The sequence below is a fragment of the Mus musculus genome, chromosome 9 (genome assembly GCF_000001635.26).
Source record: "Mus musculus strain C57BL/6J chromosome 9, GRCm38.p6 C57BL/6J".
Taxonomy (NCBI): Eukaryota; Metazoa; Chordata; class Mammalia; order Rodentia; family Muridae; genus Mus; species Mus musculus.
In genome coordinates this window covers 4,290,720-4,309,650 of record NC_000075.6, presented here as the reverse complement: position 1 = coordinate 4,309,650, position 18,931 = coordinate 4,290,720, and the positions used below count along the sequence as shown (strand labels likewise).

Sequence of the window (18,931 nt, the reverse complement as noted above, 5' to 3'; positions counted from 1 at the left end):
ACGCTCAACCCTGAACTAAAGGTGGGGGTGGGGGGGTCTGTGAAACTTCTAAGCCGGGCGTCCAGCTACTTCGCACAGACGCCTGAAAAGGGGTGGAGCCTGGTAACGTCTGTTGCGAGGTGCTGCCCCTTTGCGCAGACTCCGGAGCGACGGGGCGTGGCTACGTCAGCGTCTGCTCTACCTGGCTTGAGGATCAGCGGACCGAGCCGGTCGTATGGTGTTCCCCGCTAAGAGGCTGTGCGTGGTGCCATCCATGGAGGGCGTTCGTTGGGCATTCTCCTGCGGTACCTGGCTGCCAAGTCGAGCCGAATGGCTTCTGGCGATGCGGTCTATCCAGCCGGAGGAGAAGGAGCGCATCGGCAAGTTCGTGTTTGCCCGCGACGCCAAGGCAGCCTTGGTACTTGAGGCCTGCGACTTTTGGGAGGCGGGCCGGGCTGCGGACTCCCACGTGCGCTCGTGGCGTTGCGGTCTCGGAGCCTCCGGAGTGCGTGCGACCGTCTTCAGCCTTCGTATCCCGGAGGCCTGGGTCACTCACATCTAGTCTTCCCTTGTGAGGTTGCCTGTGGAGACCCTTACCCTAAAATTGGAGGCGGGGCCTATGGAGTAATCGTCTGTTTACTAATGAATGTGTTTATACTTTGAAACTTAGAAGCCATAAATATACTTTCTAAGCAGTGTACTTATGCGATTAGTAGATAGCAATACACACCGTGTGTTTTATGTCTGAACAGGCTGGTCGTTTGATGATAAGGAAATTAGTTGCAGAGAAATTGAATATCCCTTGGGATCATATCCGTCTGCAGAGAACTTCAAAGGGAAAGCCGGTTCTTGCGAAAGACTCGTTGAATCCATATCCCAATTTCAACTTTAACATCTCTCACCAAGGGGACTATGCAGTTCTTGCTGCAGAACCTGAGGTACAGGTTGGCATTGATATCATGAAGACTAGTTTTCCAGGTGATGGTTCACTTTTATGACATATTAAGTGTTTTATGTCTCAGATCTTAACTATTAGGCAGTTGTAAGTTTACTGGCAGTACTTAATTTACTGATAAAACATTTAACCAAAAAGGATGCATTTCCTTTAACTTTTATCTATAGAGACAGTAGATTCTATATTACTGTACCTTTTAACCCCTTTAAATTGTTAGCTACATTTTCTTTAGGTATCATCATTTTTCTAAGTATTTTTGTTTTTTTCTTGTTACAAAATAAGCGAGGCTGAATTACAAAGATGAGCTTCTTTAAGCTCATTGTTCTGAGTTCAAGGAAACCCTTGAGGACTGGGATAATAAGTTTATTAATGAAGGTGGTACCCGCTATGGCCTTGCAGTGCTCTTGTATTGGCAATTAAGCTTCAGCATGAATTTTTAAGAAGCCTTTTTGAAGCACAGCTCCAATGAAAGGACTTAATGGTATTGTTGAAGGCTTGTTCTAAAGTAACTGCTACTGTAGAGGAGTCAGGCTTATTTTTGTGAATAGTCCACATGGGTTTGTAGCTCTGGGGAAGCTTCATAGGAGCTTTTTCTGTAACTAGAAGTTAGTGGAGAGGCCATTAGACACTTAGAAAAAAGATAGATAGCACAGTTAGTGCCTATCTGGAAATAAACAGATTTTACAACCCATTTTGTGAGGGGTTGACTGTGGTCAGTACTGAATAAGGAAGTCATTATTAATTGACGTTTTAAATAGTAGGAAAGTATTAAGCAGATATTGAAGATTCTGTCTCTTGTTAATACTTTATTAATCCTTTGACACCCATCAATTTTGATTATAACCGTTTCCTTTTATAGTTTAACTGGCTCAAAGCTTATTATGTTCCAATAACACAGAGGAAGAGATCCATTCAGTTGGCACTAGTGTTGTGTCATTACCATTCCACTCATTTTCAAATTGTGATTGGGTGCTTCTTTTCTTAGTGATGATGAGAAGTAAATACCTGTTTGCTGCACTGGCAATTTATTAGACCAGAATAAGTGAGGTAGTTCATCAAGGAATATTCTTCAGTCTTGGTGAATGATGAAGTTATAATTTTTGATAGAAGGGGAAACCTACTCTGTACTACACATTGACAATTCCTGAGACAGAGTCAGCATAGAGGAGTGTTATTAGCATATCGAAGGAGACAATTCTCTTACCCACATTCTGTGTGTGTGTGTCCATAAGAAATATTACATAGGAGTGTTAATTCCCATATTACTTAGCCATGTTGGCTAAGTACTGTTCATTTCCCAATAGATTTAACTGTGGGATCTTAGCACAAGTTGTCAGTAGTATACATTTCTGATCAAGTATTTTTCTCATTTCTTAAGCTTTATTTACAGTTAAAGATGTTTACAGTTTTAGGTGAAGTAAAGGTATAGTTTAATGATTCAATTTAACAGTATTTACAAAATAACCATGAACAGTATAAAAATATTTAAGTTCAGGAAATAGTAAGAATTCTATTTGCATGATTTTGCAATTTCATATTTGTTTTTCTATTATAAAATATTTTAGATAGTAATTGCCACAATAAAAATAACTTTAAAATATTTTGAGAAACAATTCTAATTTTAATTAACTCAAGTAATTTAAAATGAGTGTTATTAGGTATACTGAAAAGCTTCTGTATTCCCAGCACTTTGGAAGTAGAAGCAGAAGCAAGACTATGAGTTCAAGTCTATCCTGAAGTACATTGACTTTCATCCCAAAAGATTTTGTTAACAGAATTGCTCTCTAGAGGAGCTATTGCATTATAAGTATAAATTAAATGTAGTTGGTGCAAATTAGGCCTGGATATACTAAAGAGTGGAAAAGCCTGTTTCTTGTCTCCTCTCATACCCTTTCTTCTGAAGTATTATATACTCCTAACTGGTTCTCTAGGTAGAGCTAAGTGATCTTTTGAGAAGGACACAGTTTTAAAGTTGTGAAATAGGTTCTCATTAGACATATAATAGAATTCAAACTCCTAAACATAACACTGTTATTGTGTTCTTTTGTACTTTCTATTCTCAGGCATGTTACTATTTCTCATTTCTCTCTAGTTTTCTTTGATCATTGTTTTCTGTCTGTTACAGTATTTTATTTCCTTTAATTAGATGTTGCTCAACTCCTCCTTACCTCCATCTTCCCCTTGATAAGTCATATTCTTTGAGAAGAATGGATAATTTTACTGCTTTGCTTTTAAATGTATGTGTGCTGATATTATGTATAGAGGCCAGAGGACACCCCACAGCAGCTGTCATTCTCAGAAATGCCACCTACCTCTTGAAACAGGATCTTTTCAACCTGTAGCTTACTGATTAAGCTAAACTAGCTAGATCCTGTGAGCCTTAGGGTTCCACATATTTCCTCCTCCCCAGCACTGGAATTATAAGGCTGTATACTTGTATTACTGGGCTGGTATTTTTTACATAAGTTCTGACGACCATTGAACTCAGGTCTATATATTATATATATAATGTTAGCACTTAACCATTTGAGCTTTCTTTGTAGCTGAATGGTAAGTTTTAACTGAGATGCTTTTATTAGTCAGGGTTCTCTAGAGTCACAGAACTTATGGGTAGTCTCTATATAGTAAAGGAATTTATTGGTGACTTACAGTCTGCAGTCCAATTCCCAACAATGGTCAGTAGCAGCTGTGAATGGAAGTTCAAGGATCTAGCAGTTGCTCAGTCCCAAATGGCAAGCAGGCGAAGGAGAGAGAGCCTTCCTTCTTCCAATGTCCATATGTAGTCTCCAGCAGAAGGTTTAAAGGTGTCCCAGATGACCTTGAACTCGGAGATCTCCCCTGTCTTAATCTGGAATCCATAGCCACTAAGCTTCAAGATCTGCAAACCAAGATCCAGGTTAAAAACTTCTATCTCCCAGCCTCCAGATTAGGATCACTAGTGAGCCTTCCAATTCTGGATTGTAGTTCATTCCAGATATAGTCAAGTTGACAACCAGGAATAGCCACTACAGTGCTATTATAATACATGTGTACCGGACACCTTGTTTTAGAATGATATAGATAGGCTTTGAAGTTCTGGTACTATAATAGACTGTTTTGTTTATAGGCCTACAATAGTAGCAAAATGTGTTGGTTGTTGGTGATTTTGTTATGGGGTTTTATTATGTTTAAAATAGACCAGTTATGTGATTTTGATTATGTAGAACATTTAGTTAGTAGCTGACATTCTTCTTTAGTAACTAAGCTTTAAGAAGGATCAAGTATTTCAACACTTAAGTGACAATTCACATTTTTCAGTCCTATACCTCTCATATGTATGTGTATATATATACACACACACACACATATATATATACATACACATACATACATATATATACATACATACACACACATATATACATATATGTATATATATACGTACACATACCTGTGTTCTTAATATTTTATAGGATGATTACATATATTGTAGTAGAAATCAATATATATAAATAATATTAAGAATTTGCCTATGTGTCTGCCCAGTAATGATGCTGGTATTTTGAGAGACAAATTTGTTTTTCTACTGGGATTTTCTAACGTTTTTCTTCTAATTTCCTATGGAGTAAAATAGAATATTTGGCCAGTATGCATTCCCCCATAACACCACAGGGTAGTGCTGCTGTCCTTTAGTTAGGTATTTAGAGATTCACCATTGACTGCTGTTTATTTTGTGCTTAAATATATAGGAAAGTGTACACACTGGTATTTTTTTCAGCCATAAGTAATGAGTTATAGTATTTCTTTATTGCCAGTATCCCAAATACAAATTAAGATATTCTTCCTCTTTATTTCATATATGCTACTTATGCCGGAGTCTACTTGAGAAGAATTTATCTTTTAAATTTTGTGGATGTGGGTTGTATGGGTTTGTAAATTTGGAGGCCAAAAGTTTTCATCAGTTTCCTCTTGTCACTAATACCTTTTTTAATGTTTGTGACATAATCTCTCACTGAATCAGAATGCTGGTCAGTGAGCTCTGGGGATCAGTTTCACCTCCCAACCGTGCCCTGACAAATACCCTTTCTGACAGTATTAGGTTATAGATACTGGCAGCTTCTGTACCTTTTACAGGTGCTGGGTAATCTAAGCTCAGATCTGTACTTCCTTAGCAAACTACTCATTGAACCATTTTCTTAGCCCTTTCACTTTTTTAAGACTAGATGCCAGAAACAGCGAATGAATCAGTTATTATTGAGAGGCATCCAGTAATTCTCAGTAAAGTGAAAATGAGCTTTGGATCACTAAAAGGATGCATGCCCCCAAATGGTCATAGTCTCTTGTTATACCATTCTCAAGGTCATAGAGCCATAGTTGTGATCTCAAGTCCTCCAGATTTCTGGGTTAAGGAAGGAGGGCCTGTTTCGAGACTTGACTATTGAAGTTGGAACTTGGGAGAGTCCTAAACATTTTTGCACAAGAACTGGTTTTTAATGTTTCCTTCTCTGACTTACTCTAGGCGAGGTATGTGGTTACTGCAGAAGTTCTAAATAGTACAAAAGAGTACAGTCTGTTGTGTTCCAGATCTCCTTGAGTGTCTAGATGTATATATTGATTTTGCTTTTACAGTAGTCATTTCAAGTAAGCAGTATACATTGTTGAACTACCTTCTAGTTACAAAATATTATACAACAGTTGTTTTCTTTTTCCCTTTAGTAGTGTTGAAGGGTCAAAATATAACATTAGTATGAATTTCTGAAATATATGTTGTCATACTTATGTATGACATTTTCTTTTAGATGTTTAAAATTTAGAACAAGTTTGACTGTCAACTATTCAGGTTTTTGGAACATGTTTCAGAAGCTAGGGTTTTTCTGCTTAATTATTTAACTCCTAATTTCACAAATTCTTATTAAACTGGTTCTTTTAGGCTAACACATGCTTGTTATCTTGAGTTATTCTTTTAATTTCTAATTTATATCAAAATTAACAATCAATAGAAAAGTATTTCTTTTGTTTTTGTTGGTTTATACTAATAGGAATTTTGGTTTTTTTGTTGTTGTTTTTTTGGTCTTTTGAGGCAGGGTTTCTTTTGTTGTTTTTGTTTATTTATAGTAATAGGAATTTTGGGTTGTTGTTGTTTTGGGTTTTGTTTTGTTTTTTTTTTTTTTTTTTTTTTTTTTTTGAGACAAGGTTTCTCTGTATAGCCCTGGCTGTCCTGGAACTCACTTTGTAGACCAGGCTGTCCTCGAACTCAGAAATCCGTCTGCCTCTCCCTCCCAAGTACTGGGATTGAAGGCGTGTGCCACCACGCCTGGCTATGCAGGGCCTTGCACATTCCACGCAAGCACTCTACTACTGAGCTACATTGTACCCTCACTTAGGATTGTTTTCTGAATAAGTTGCCTTTCCTGTTTGGGTAGTCCTCAGTAGTTTCAGTCATACAACAGCTTTTTAAGTTTTGTTTTTATGTTTATTTTTAATAGAATAAATTTTTAATTCTGTATTCGCTGATTTGGCAGGTCGTGGTTCAATTCCAGAATTCTTTCATATCATGAAAAGAAAGTTTACCAAAAAGGAGTGGGAAACAATCAGAAGTTTTAATGATGAATGGACTCAGCTGGATATGTTTTACCGGCACTGGGTACAATTCCTTTGTAATTCTATAATTATTCCATTATATTCACTAGAAATAAGAGTGAAAGATTTGTAGTTACTGCTAATACCATATAGTGCTTGATACAAATGGACAGATTCTTGAGAACTTTGGGATTTTTTTAAAAAATCTATATAACTCTATAGAAACACATGAACCTTATTTAACAGAAAATGTCACATCACAGTTCTTATAATTTAGTTAATTCTCTTAGCAACCCTTTGAGGATGGCATTGTTTGGTCATTACAGTTTACACTTGAGAGATCTTGAATAATTTACACAGACTGCTACTAAGATTGTTTTCGGTGCTATTACAATGAGCAAAATAAAACAATTACAACTTTATAGCTGTAACAAACATAGAAATCAAAATGTACTATATCTATTAATGTTATAAAAAGTTTTAGCTATTGAATCCTCTAAGAGAAAATGTCCCTTTTTCTCTCTAGGCACTGAAAGAAAGCTTCATAAAAGCCATTGGAGTTGGATTGGGATTTGAAATGCAGCGGCTTGAATTTGATGTATCTCCATTAAACATGGACATTGGTCAGGTTTATAAGGAAACCTGTTTGATTTTGGATGGGGAAGAAGAAAAAGAATGGGCCTTTGAGGTAAGGAATTTATTATAATTATTATAGCTAAGACATTCCATATTTATTCACGTATGTGCGAATAATCTAGATTGTTCCTGAAATTTATAAGAATGTCAACAGTGTAGAGTACATATCCATTGTGAGCTTGTGTAACTTTCTTTGAAAGTAATTCAATTCCTTTTAATTAGTAATTAAAATCTGATCATTAAAACTATCTTTCAAGACATAATGGTGCCTGCATTCAGTTTCAGTATTTGGGATCTCTGTGAATTGGAATCCAGCCTGGTATAATAAAAGCAGTTGGGATTTGTGTTTTCTAAATGTTACTGTCTGTCCTAGTTAGGGTTACTATTGCTATGATAAAAAGCCATTTGGGGAGAAAAGAGTTTATTTGGTTCACACTTCCACTTAGTCCATGCTAAATGAAATCAGGAGTAGAACTCAGGCAGAGTACAAACTTGGAGCCAGGAGCTACTACAGATGCCATGGAGAGGTGTTGCCTACTGGCTTGCTTAGCCCACTTTCTTGTAGAACTCAGAACCCAGCAAACACAATGAGTTGGACCATCTTACATCAATTACTAATGAAAATGCCCTATAGGCTTGCCTACAGCCCAATCTTCCTTTCTTCCTTCCTTCCTTCCTTCCCTCCCTCCCTCCCTTCCTTCCTTCCTTCCTCCTCTTCCTCTTCTTCCTCCTCCTCCTCCTGCTGCTCCTCCTCCTCCTTCTCCTCTTCTTCTTCTTCTTCTCCTTCTTTTCATGGTATATTTTCTCTATTTACATTTCAAATGTTATCCCCTTTCCCGGTTTCCCCAAGGAAACACCCTATCCCGTCCCCTGCTTCTATGAAGGTGTTCTCTCACCCACCCACCCACCCACTCCTGCCTCCCCACCCTGGCATTCCCCGACACTAAGGCATCTTGCCTTCACAAGGCAATCCTCTGCTACATATTGCAGTTGGAGACATGGGTACTCTGGTGGTGGTTTAGTTCCCTAGGAGCTCTGGTGGGGCTGCTTGGTTGATACTGTTGTTCTTCCTATGGGGTTGTAAACCCCTTCAGCTCCTTCAGTCCTTTCTTTAGCTCCTCCATTGGGGACCTAATGCCCAGTCCAATGGTTGGCTGTGAGCATCCACCTTTGTATTTCTCAGTCTCTGAGAGAGCCTCTCAGGAGAAAGCTATATCAGGCAAGGACTTCTTGGTATCCACAATAGTGTCTGGGTTTTGTGACTGTATATGGAATGGATGTCCAGGTGGGGCAGTCTCTGAATGGCCTTTCCTTCTCTCTCTGCTCCACACTTTATCTCCATATTTTCTCCTGTAAGTATTTTGTTCCCCCTTCTAAGAAAGGCCAAAGCACCCACACATTGGTCTTAGCCATTCTGACTGGTGTGAGGTGGAATCTCAGGGTTGTTTTGATTTACATTTCCCTGATGGCTAAGCATGTTGAACATTTCTTTAGGTGCTTCTCAGCCATTTGATATTCCTCGGTTGAAAACTTTTTTGTTTAGTTCTGTACCCCATTTTTAAATTGGGTATATTTGATTCTCTAGAGTGTAACTTCTTGAACTCTTCGTATATATTAGGTATTAGCCCTCTATTGGATTTAGGATTGGTAAAGATCTTTTTCCTGTATGTTGGTTGGTTGCTGTTTTGTCCTATTGACAGTGTCCTTTGCCTTACAGAAGCTTTGTAATTTTATGAGTTCCCATGTGCCTATTGTTGATATTAGAGCATAAGCTATCGGTGTTCTGTTCAGGGAATTTTCCCTTGTGCCCCACTTTCTCTTAGTTTCAGTGAATCTGGTTTTATCTGGAGGTCCTTGGTCCACTTGGACGTGAGCCTTGTACAGGGAGATAAGAATGGATCAATGTGTATTCTTCTACATGCTGACAGACAGTTGAACCAGCACCATTTGTTGAAAATGCTGTCTTTTTTTCCACTGGGTGGTTTTAGCTCCTTTGTCAAATATCAAGTGACCATAGCTGTGTGGTTCATTTCTGGATCTTCAGTTTTATTCCATTGATCATCCTGCCCGTCATACAGTTTTTATCACTATTTCTCTATAATACAGCTTGAGGTCAGGGATGATTCCCTCAGAATTCCTTTTATTGTTGAGAATTGTTTTCCCTATTTGGGGTATTTCATTATTCCAAATGAATTTGCAAATTGCTCTTTCTAACTTTATGAAGAATTGAGTTTGAATTTTGATGGTGATTGCATCGAATCTGTAGATTGCTTTCAGCAAGAATGGCCATTTTTACTATATTAATCCTGCCAATCCATGAGCATGGGAGATCTTTCCATCTTCTGAGTTCTACAAGTCTTCAGAGACTTGAAGTTCTTGTCATATATATCTTTCACTTGCTTGGTTAGGGTCACACCAAGGTATTTTATATTATTTGTGACTATTGTGAAGGGTGTCGTTTCCCTGATTTCTTTCTCAGCCTGTTTATCCTTTGAGTAGAGGAAGGCTACCTATTTGTTTGAGTTAATTTTATATCCAGCCACTTTGCTGAAGTTGTTTATCAGCTTTAGGAGTTCTCTGGTGGAAGTTTTGGGGTCACTTAAGTATAGTATCATATCATCTGGAAGTAGTGATATTTGGATTTCTTCCTTCCCAGTTTGTATTCCTTTGGCCTCCTTTTGTTGTCTAATTGCTCTGACTAGGACTTTGAGTAATATATTGGATAGGTAGGGAGACAGTGGACAGCCTTGTCTTGTCCCTTATTTTACTGGGGTTGCTTCAAGTTTCCATTTAGTTTGATGTTGGCTGCTGGTTTGCTATACATTGCTCTTAGTATGGTTATGTATATATAGCTCAATATTATGGATTCTTTTTTTCCCTCCAATTGAGGCTGTTCCTCCTTTTTGATTACTTTAGCTTGTGCAGAGTTGATAGATCTAGCCAACACATGGCCATAGTAGAGATTGACAAGGTGTATACTTTGATAATATATGAAATACTTAATCCTGTTTCCCCATACATGGTTACAAGAGAGGTGAGAGAGTGTTTTAGTTTGTATAGAAGTATAGAAAGTAGATGAGTTTTTTTTAAATGTAAAAAAAATTATGTCTAAATTTATGTTTTAGAATCTGAATTCTGTTTTTATTTTTTAGGAAAGCAAAATAGATGAACACCATTTTGTTGCAGTGGCTGTTAGGAAGCCTGATGGATCTAGACATCAAAATGTAAGATTTCGTTTTTTTTAAAAGTCTTTCTAAAAAATAACAGTGAATCAATGATGCTTTTATTTACAATTGATTAAAATTGTAATTTATCTTGCATCAGGGTAGGGGGTATAGCTTACAAGGTTTGTTTTGGTTTTTTTGTTTGTTTTTTATTAGCAAATGTGTTAAAGTTAGCTGGTATTCTCCCCCCCCCCACAAAAACAAAACAAAACAAAACAAATAAAACCCACAAAACTTTACAAGATCATGTTATCTTCTTTATATTTAAATACCCTTAAATGTTACAGAGGAAAATGTTGATAGTACTAATATATTTCCAATAGGTATTCAGTATTACTTGTGTCTTAGTTGTAATCATAATTTTTTAGATGAATTATGGTTTTATTGAATATAAATTGCATCAGGCTGAAGGTTGGTGAATACTGATATTACCTTAGAAATTAAACATATTCCTAATGTTCTAAAGTTTTCCCAGAGCTTATGTGAGACTTTATATCATATTGAGACTTAAGGTTGGTCTTACTTTGTTCTTCCAATCATAATTGGTTTGTATTTCTGATATTGTTATCTAGTAAATGAGGGTAAAAGACTAAGAGACTCAAATGTACATATAGCTGTAGCTCTGTAAATAATTTCTTTATGGTATACTGTAAGCAAAACTTTATGCCTTTGTTTCTATGAAATGCATATGAGAATATATATGTGTGTATGTGGACACAAATCCTGTGGTCATTAGTCTGAGAAAAATAATGTAGGCCATAGACAATTTCTTTTATAATAGTTTTGTCAAAGTGTCTTTTAAGAATATTAGTAGTTTAGAATTGATATTTAGTAGGAGGTGGTGTGATTCGTTCTATACAATCATCTACCTCATTACCAGCTTTATGTGCTTTATGTTGTTGTTGTTGTTGTTGGAAACCTTAACTCCAGTTTGTGGTGCTCATATATACATGGGTTGGGGATATCCACTTAAGTCATGATCCCCAAAGTAGATTGACTCCCTCCCCAAGCAAGGGTTGGGTATCAGGGGCTCTTTTCTTATGTATGTTTGGGTATCTTGATAAGCTTGATTTTGTACAGGTAGGTAGCTGTAGGCACTGTGAATTATGTGCACCACCATTCCATGTCCAGAAGTCAGAATTTCACAGATTTCCTCTTCATGTGCCAGCTCTTAAATTCTTTCTGTCTACTCGTCTTGATGTTCTCTGAGCCTTAGATGTGGGCAAATTAATATAGATGCTTCATCTACAGATGAGCACACTGATATTTATGTTATTATGGCATATGTCCAGCTATCAGTCAGCCTGTTGGTTGTTACCCATTACAGAAAGACCAAAGGGAAGAGCACAAGAAATCTATGGATATTAACTTAAAGGAAAGCAGTTTGTATGACAGTTTAACATAAAAGCAATATTAGGGCCCTCCCCTAGGGCCTGTGCTCTTTCCAATCTTGAGCTTTTGGCCCAGTTTTACAGTACCAAACATGAAGTTCACTCTGTTGGAGGCCCCAAGTGGTTGTTACTACCATAACTGTCATGCCACTGTTATACCATTGGTTAGATGTACTTTTAGTACTTCTGCCTCTTTGAGTAGAGCCTACTGCATAATGGGAAAGCTAGGTTCTAAATCTTAGTTCACAATTTAACTTGTGTAAGGTAGCTTGTGGTCTGATCTTCCTGAGCCTCAATTTCCCATCTATAAAATTGAGATAACTGTTATAGCATGGTCTACTAAACTTTGTTAAGATAATTTATAAAGCTCAAGTATTGTTTAATATGAATTGATTGCCCCTAATCTAAAATACTTTGGGCTCAAAGTGATTAGATTTCAAAGTTTGTAATATTAAACATATATATATTGTGTATACTACACACACACACACACACACACACACACACACACACACAATTATATTTTGGAGTTGGGGCCCAATGTTAAACATAGACATCATTTTCTATTTTCTATATACCACCTACATTCTGTCTGAAGCAATGTTATACAATGATTTTTGTATGCTTGTGTTTTGTTTGGCTTGTCACAGGAAGTCAGGCTCTTTGTTGGTTCTCAGTAATTCCTGCATGAGGGTCATTCCTATTTAGTTAAAGCAGATTATCATAGCAGGCCTGCACTTCAGGAGTGTTTCAGAAATTTTGCTGGTGATACACTTCTGCTTACTAACATTAAAGATCTTTAGATTTTCCAACTGGGTTGGACTTTCTGCATATAGAATATCATTAAATCTTAAAAAAAGTATTGCAGGTAGTGGTTTGAACATGTTCATCTTTCACTTTTTTATTGACAACACTAATATAAGGAGTAAAAACAATAGAAATTTTACTATGCCTTAATTTAATACTAATCACTGGAATTATTTCAAAATTTTAAAACTGATCATATAGTTAATATAAAGTATTAAAAACAAGGCAATCTTTGTTTTTTGTTTCTTTTTTTCTCTTAGGTTTCATATCAAGATGATTCTAAGCTATCCCAGAGGAAGTTTACCATTCTTAATTTTAATGATTTGGTAGCATCTGCTATTCCTATGACACCTGAGGATCCTTCATTTTGGGACTGTTTTTGCTTCACAGAAGAAATTCTAATACGAAATGGTACCAAGTCATGATAGGATTCTCTTAGTAAGGAAAATAAATGAAAAGGGTGATCTTGTGTATTTACTGAAATAAATTGCCTGATGTGATCAAATTTTATTTAACAAAACATTTTTAAAGACACAAATTCTTTCTAAGAGCAGATTTCCAGTTCAGTGGCTCCATTGGCTCCATTGAGTATGCTCACTTCTTCCTTCCAGAACTGTAATTATTAGAAACAATGACAGAATCTTCCAAGGATAAATGTGCATCTTAGAAAGAAAAATGTAAACATGCTTAAGGCAAGCATTTCACCTTGTTTTTCAGAGAACTCTAAACTTTCTGTTATCTTTCCAGAGACTTTTTTTGCAGAGAACTCTAAAATTTCTGTTATCTTTCCAGAAACTTGTTGCAAATTAATCGATATTTACTTTTCTAAAAGTGGGGACATGTATTTTGTAGTTATAAGAAAATGCCCCTGCCTTTCATAACTATTCTGCTGCATAAGTTACTGTGCTAAGTTACTGTCTTGTATGACATCTGTTTAAGGTATCAACATTGCAACACTCATTTTGCCTTGACTGTAGTAACACAAACTGCTGTTGAGACTTCCAGGTTTATATCTTCATAAAGTTGTAACATTTATTTTATCTTGATAAATTATCCCCCCAAAGATTCCATCGACTCAGATGATTCTGATTTTTTTTTTTTTTAACCACTGTCAAAAGTAAACTATTGTAGAGAAAAAACTAAGTCTGTCGTCTTAGGGTTTCATTACTGCGAAGAGACACCACAACCATGGCAGCTCTTATAAAGGACATTTAATTGGGGCTGGCTTACAGGTTCAGAGGTTCAGTCCATTATCATTATGCCTGGAAACATGGTAGCGTCTAGGCAGTCATGGCCCAGAAGGAGCGGAGAGTTGTATCTCTTGTTCCAAAAGAAGGTAGGAGAAGACTGGCTCCCAAGTGGTTAGGAGGAGGGTCTCAAAGCCCATCCCCACAATGACATACTTCCTCCAACAAGACCATACCTACTCTAACAAAGCCACACCTAATAGTGCCATTTCCTGGGCCAAGCATATTCAAACCAGTTATACCTGGTATGGTTTGGGAGAGTTTCATTGACATCACACTACTGTGGTTGAGGAAAATCTACCAGAGGGTACTCATTTCCATGTTAGGAGCTTTCATTATCTTTGTCATTACTGTAAGCAGTACTACAGTGAAAATGTGGCATTTTGAGAGTCATTGTTATGTCCTGCAGACAGGAGTGATTGGTTCAAAGGGTTTAAACAAATAGCTTTAGGTATTACCTTATTGCTCTTTTTAGGTATTACCTTATTGCTCTTGAAAAACTTCAGTTTATGCTTCAGCTAGTTGTGTTTTACCTTTCTTTTACCTGAAGATTGGTTTGTTGGTTTTTGTTGTTTCCTTGTATTGGATAACTGTATAACTGAAAAGTGATTTAAATTTACATCCTTTTATTACAAGTAAGGTTAATATGGCATTGTTACTGGTAATTTGCATTTTCTTTTTATGAACCTATTGCTAATCCCCATTTGTTTTTATTTACTAAATAGATTTAAAGTGAATATAATATATTAAGATACCAAGACCATCATATTGATGAGAGAATCTATTTATGGTTATAGTGCATGTCTTCAGGAGTTAGTCCTGTTAGTGTTAAATAGCAAGAAGTAGAATAATATCGTTTTTATTACTAACATTAAATGCTGTAAGTGCTCAAAAATTCAGTAAAAGTTTTTTTTTAAATTGAACATGCTTAATTATAGAAAGCATAGAAAATCTTGAAGCATATCTAATAGATGAAGTGATTTTTTTTCCCTATATGAGTATAATACTGAAATAAAAAATCATTTGTCTTATCATTATAATAAAATAATAATAATTATGGAATTTTAGGGCTTGACATGTGCCAGAAATTTTTGCCTTTTAGATTTTTTTTATTGTTCTATTTTTTTTATTTATTTTATTTTTTTTAATTAATATTTTTTATTATATATTTTCCTCAATTACATTTCCAATGCTATCCCAAAAGTCCCCCATACCCTCCCCCCACTTCCCTACCCACTCATTCCCATTTTTTTTTTTGGCCCTGGCGTTCCCCTGTACTGGGGCATATACAGTTTGCGTGTCCAATGGGCCTCTCTTTCCAGTGATGGCCGACTAGGCCATCTTTTGATACATATGCAGCTAGAGTCAAGAGCTCCAGGGTACTGGTTTATAATAGCCAGAAGCTGGAAAGAACCCAGATGCCCCTCAACAGAGGAATGGATACAGAAAATGTGGTACATTTACACAATGGAGTACTACTCAGCTATTAAAAAGAATGAATTTATGAAATTCCTAGCTCACTGATAAGTGGATATTAACCCAAAACCTAGGATACCCTAGCTCACACACTGATAAGTGGATATTAGCCCAAAACCTAGGATACCCAAGATATAAGATACAATTTGCTAAACACATGAAACTCAAGAAGAATGAAGACTGAAGTGTGGACACTATGCCCCTCCTTAGAATTGGGAACAAAACACCCATGGAAGGAGTTACAGAGACAAAGTTTGGAGCTGAGACGAAAGGATGGACCATCTAGAGACTGCCATATCCAGGGATCCACCCCATAATCAGCTTCCAAACGCTGACACCATGGCATACACTAGCAAGATTTTATCGAAAGGACCCAGATGTAGCTGTCTCTTGTGAGACTATGCCGGGGCCTAGCAAACACAGAAGTGGATGCTCACAGTCAGCTAATGGATGGATCACAGGGCTCCCAATGGAGGAGCTAGAGAAAGTACCCAAGGAGCTAAAGGGATCTGCAACCATATAGGTAGAACAACATTATTGTTCTATTTTTAATCAAGTTAAAAGTGCATAGTTTAGATCAGATTTTTTTTTCACTATTTTGACATTTTCTACCTTTTCTCTTTCCTATAGCAAGTACTATCAACAAAGTTGGTATGCTTTGTTTTTTAATTATTGCAAATAAGGTTTATATTGCTTTTACTTGGTTTTTAAACTTTAGGCTATGATTTCCTTATTCCAGATAGAAATCATTTTTTTCCACTTGCCTGATATCATCTGTCATTATTATTATTATTATTATTATTATTATTATTATTATTATTATTATTTCTTCTTCTTCTTCTTCTTCTTCTTCTTCTTCTTCCTCTTCCTCTTCCTCTTCCTCTTCCTCTTCCTCCTCTTCTTCCTCTCCTCCCTCTACTTCTCCTTCTTCTCTTTTTCATTTTTTTATTGGATATTTTCTTTATTTATATTTCAAATGTTATACCATTTCCCGGTTCAGACCCCTCCTGGAAATACCCCCCATCCCATCCTCCCTCCTCCTGCTTCAGTGAGGATATTCCTCCACCCACCTACCTACCCAGCCTCAATTCCCCTACACTGGGTAATCTATTCAGCCTTCATAGGACCAAGGACCTCTCTTCCCATTGATGTGTGACAAGGCCATCCTCTGCTACATATGCAGCTGGAGCCATGTGTACTCCTTGGTTGATGGCTTAGTCCCTGGAAGCTCTTGGGAGTCTGGTTGGTTGATACTGTTCTTCCTATGGGACAAACCCCTTCAACTCCTTCAGTCCTTTCTCTAACTCCTCTATTGGGGATCCCTCACTCAGTCCAGTACTTGGCTGTCAACATCTGCTTCTTTTGTAAGGCTCTGTCAGGGCCTCGCAGGAGCCAGCCATATCAGGCTCCTTTCAGGATATACTTCTTTGCATCCACAATAGTGTCTGGGTTTGGTAACTGTATTTGGGATGGATCCCAAGGTGGGACAATCTCAGGATGGCCTTTCCTTCAGTCTCTGCTCTACACTTTATTTCCATATTTGTTCCTGTGAGTATTTTCTTCCGCTTCTAAGAAGGACTGGAGTACCAACACTTTGGTCTTCCTTCTTCTTGAGCTTCATGTGGTCTGTTAATTGTATCTTGGGTATTCTGAGCTTTGGGGCTAATTAATATCCACTTATCAGTGAGTACATGCTATGTATGTTCTTTTGTGATTGGGTTACCTCACTCAGGATGATATTTTCTAGTTCCACCCATTTGCCTAAGAATTTCATGAATTCGTTTTTAACTGCTGAGTAGTACTCCATTGTGTAAATGTACAACATTTTCTGTATCCATTCCTCTGTTGACATCTGTGTTCTTTCTAGCTTCTGGCTATTATAAATAGGACTGCTATGAACATAGTGGAGCATGTGTTCTTATTACATGTTGGAGCATCTTCTGGGTATATGCCCAGGAGCAGTATAGCTGTTTCCTCAGGTAGTACTATGTCCAATTTTCTGAGGAACCTCCAAACTGATTTCCAGAGTGGTTGGACCAGTTTATAATCCCACCAGCAATGGAGAAGTGTTCCTTTTTCTCCACTTTCTCACCAGCATCTGCTGTCAGGTGAGTTTTTGATTTTAGCCGTTCTGACTGGTATGTGGTAGAATCTCAGGATTGTTTTGATTTGCATTTCCCTGATGACTAAGCATGTTGAACATTTCTTTAGGTGCTTCTCAGCCATTTGATATTCCTCGGTTGAAATTTTTTTTTTGTTCAGCTCTGTACCCCATTTTTTAATAGGGTTATTTGATTCTCTGGAGTCTAACTTCTTGAACTCTTTGTATATATTGGATATTAGCCCTCTATTGGATTTAGGATTGGTAAAGATCTTTTCCCAATCTTTTGGTTGCTGTTTTGTCCTATTGTGTCCTTTGCCTTACAGAAGCTTTGTAATTTTATGAGGTCTCATTTGTCTGTTCTTGATCTTAGAGCATAAGACATTGATGTTCTGTTCAGGGAATTTTCCCTTGTGGCCATGTGTTCGGAGCTCTTCCCCACATTTTCCTCTATAAGTTTTAGTGTTTCTGGTTTTATGTGGAGGTGCTTGATCCACTTTGATTTGAGCTTTGTACAGGGAGATAAGAATGAGTTAATTTGCATTTTTCTACATGCTGACTACCAACTGAACCAGCACCATTTGTTGAAAATGCTGTGTTCTTACCACTGGATGGTTTTAGCTCTTTTGTCAAATATTAAGTGACCACATGTGTGTGGTTTCATTTCTAGATCTTCAATTTTATTCCATTGATCTTCCTGTCTGTCATACAGTTTTTATCACTATTGCTCTGCAATGCAGCTTGAAGTCAGGGATGGTGATTCCCTCAGAAGTTCTTTTATTGTTGAGAATAGTTTTCCCTATCCTAGGTTTTTTGTTATTCCAAATGAATTTGCAAATTACTCTTTCTAACTTTATGAAGAATTGAGTTTGAATTTTGATGGGGAATTGCATTGAATCTGTAGATTGCTTTCGGCAGGATGGCCATCATTCCTATATTAATCCTACCAGTCTATGAGACTGGGAGGTCTTTCCCTTGTCTAAGTTCTTCTGCCATTTCTTTCTTCAGAGACTTGCAGCAATTGTCATACAGATCTTTCACTTGCTTGGTTAGAGTCATACCAAGATATTTTATATTATTTGTGACTATTGTGAAGGGTGCCGTTTCCCTGATTTCTTTCTCAGCCTGTTTATCCTTTGAGTAGAGGAAGGCTACTGATTTGTTTGAGTTAATTTTATATCCAGCCACTTTGCTGAAATTGTTTATCAGCTTTAGGAGTTCTCTGGTGGAAGTTTTGTGGTCACAAGTATAGTATCATATCATCTGGAAGTAGTGATATTTGGATTTCTTCCTTCCTAGTTTGTATTCCTTTGGCCTCCTTTTGTTGTCTAATTGCTCTGACTAGGACTTCGAGTAATATATTGAATAGTTAGGGAGAGAGTGTGCAGCTTTGTCTAGTCACTGGTTTTTGTGGGATTGCTTCAAGTTTCTCTCCGTTTAGTTTGATGTTGGCTACTGGTTTGCTGTATATTGCTTTTACTATGTTTAGGTATGGGCCTTGAATTTCTTATCTTTCCAAGACTTAACATGAAGGGATGCTGACTTTTGTCAAATGC

The 18,931-nt window shown here is 37.1% G+C and overlaps 1 protein-coding gene across 8 annotated transcripts; it reads left to right on the top strand.

The window, feature by feature from the left end:
- Positions 1 to 33: 33 nt before the first annotated feature.
- On the top strand, positions 34 to 14,858 carry Aasdhppt (aminoadipate-semialdehyde dehydrogenase-phosphopantetheinyl transferase). Of its 8 annotated transcripts, none has more exons than XM_017313536.2 (6): positions 88 to 363; positions 732 to 917; positions 6,436 to 6,557; positions 7,020 to 7,181; positions 10,282 to 10,353; positions 12,812 to 13,694. In XM_017313536.2, the coding sequence occupies exons 3-6, from the start codon at positions 6,468 to 6,470 to the stop codon at positions 12,974 to 12,976; spliced, it is 489 nt and encodes a 162-aa protein (XP_017169025.1). In that variant the 5' UTR covers positions 88 to 363; positions 732 to 917; positions 6,436 to 6,467; the 3' UTR covers positions 12,977 to 13,694. The 8 variants fall into 8 exon arrangements, 6 of the variants coding, with proteins under 6 accessions (XP_006509940.1, XP_030100387.1, XP_017169025.1 ...); XM_017313535.2 differs by having other exon boundaries at positions 88 to 397; NR_136940.1 differs by having other exon boundaries at positions 157 to 363; positions 732 to 957; positions 12,812 to 14,858.
- Positions 14,859 to 18,931: the final 4,073 nt, after the last annotated feature.